Source organism: Penaeus monodon, chromosome 34 (genome assembly GCF_015228065.2).
Source record: "Penaeus monodon isolate SGIC_2016 chromosome 34, NSTDA_Pmon_1, whole genome shotgun sequence".
NCBI lineage: Eukaryota > Metazoa > Arthropoda > Malacostraca > Decapoda > Penaeidae > Penaeus > Penaeus monodon.
In genome coordinates, this window is record NC_051419.1 from 32,355,718 (window position 1) to 32,356,054 (window position 337).

General features: G+C 37.1%; 1 protein-coding gene across 4 annotated transcripts in view; it reads right to left on the minus strand.

Annotated features, from left to right (window-relative positions):
* The window catches only part of LOC119594737 (putative inorganic phosphate cotransporter), a 12,815-nt gene that overhangs the window by 7,575 nt on the left and 4,903 nt on the right, over positions 1-337 (minus strand). For all 4 annotated transcript variants that reach the window (XM_037943827.1, XM_037943824.1, XM_037943823.1 and 1 more), the window contains exon 9: positions 55-187. In XM_037943827.1, the coding sequence (XP_037799755.1) occupies positions 55-187 (133 nt within the window). The remainder of the gene's footprint in view (positions 1-54; positions 188-337) is intronic.

Below are 337 nucleotides of genomic sequence, written 5' to 3' on the forward strand. Positions count from 1 at the left end.
CAATGTCAAAACTACAGTACTCATTCATATACTATAAGCAAAATATAACCTCACCAATGATCATTGACAGCCTTCTTATTTGTCTTGTTGACAAGACCTGTTTCTCCAGCAGATGATCCATGTATCTCGAATAGCTTAAACTAAACATCCACATCAGCAAATAAGGTAAAGCTGACACAACACCATTCTGGAGAGAAGGGAATCATATATACAGTGTAAGGAAACACCCCTTCAAATCCCACATAACATATGTATGGGAGACAGACATTAGGGTGCACTTATGATTTTGTTTTGAAAGGCACACACATGTGGTAAAACCTAAGATAAGGTTGTGATA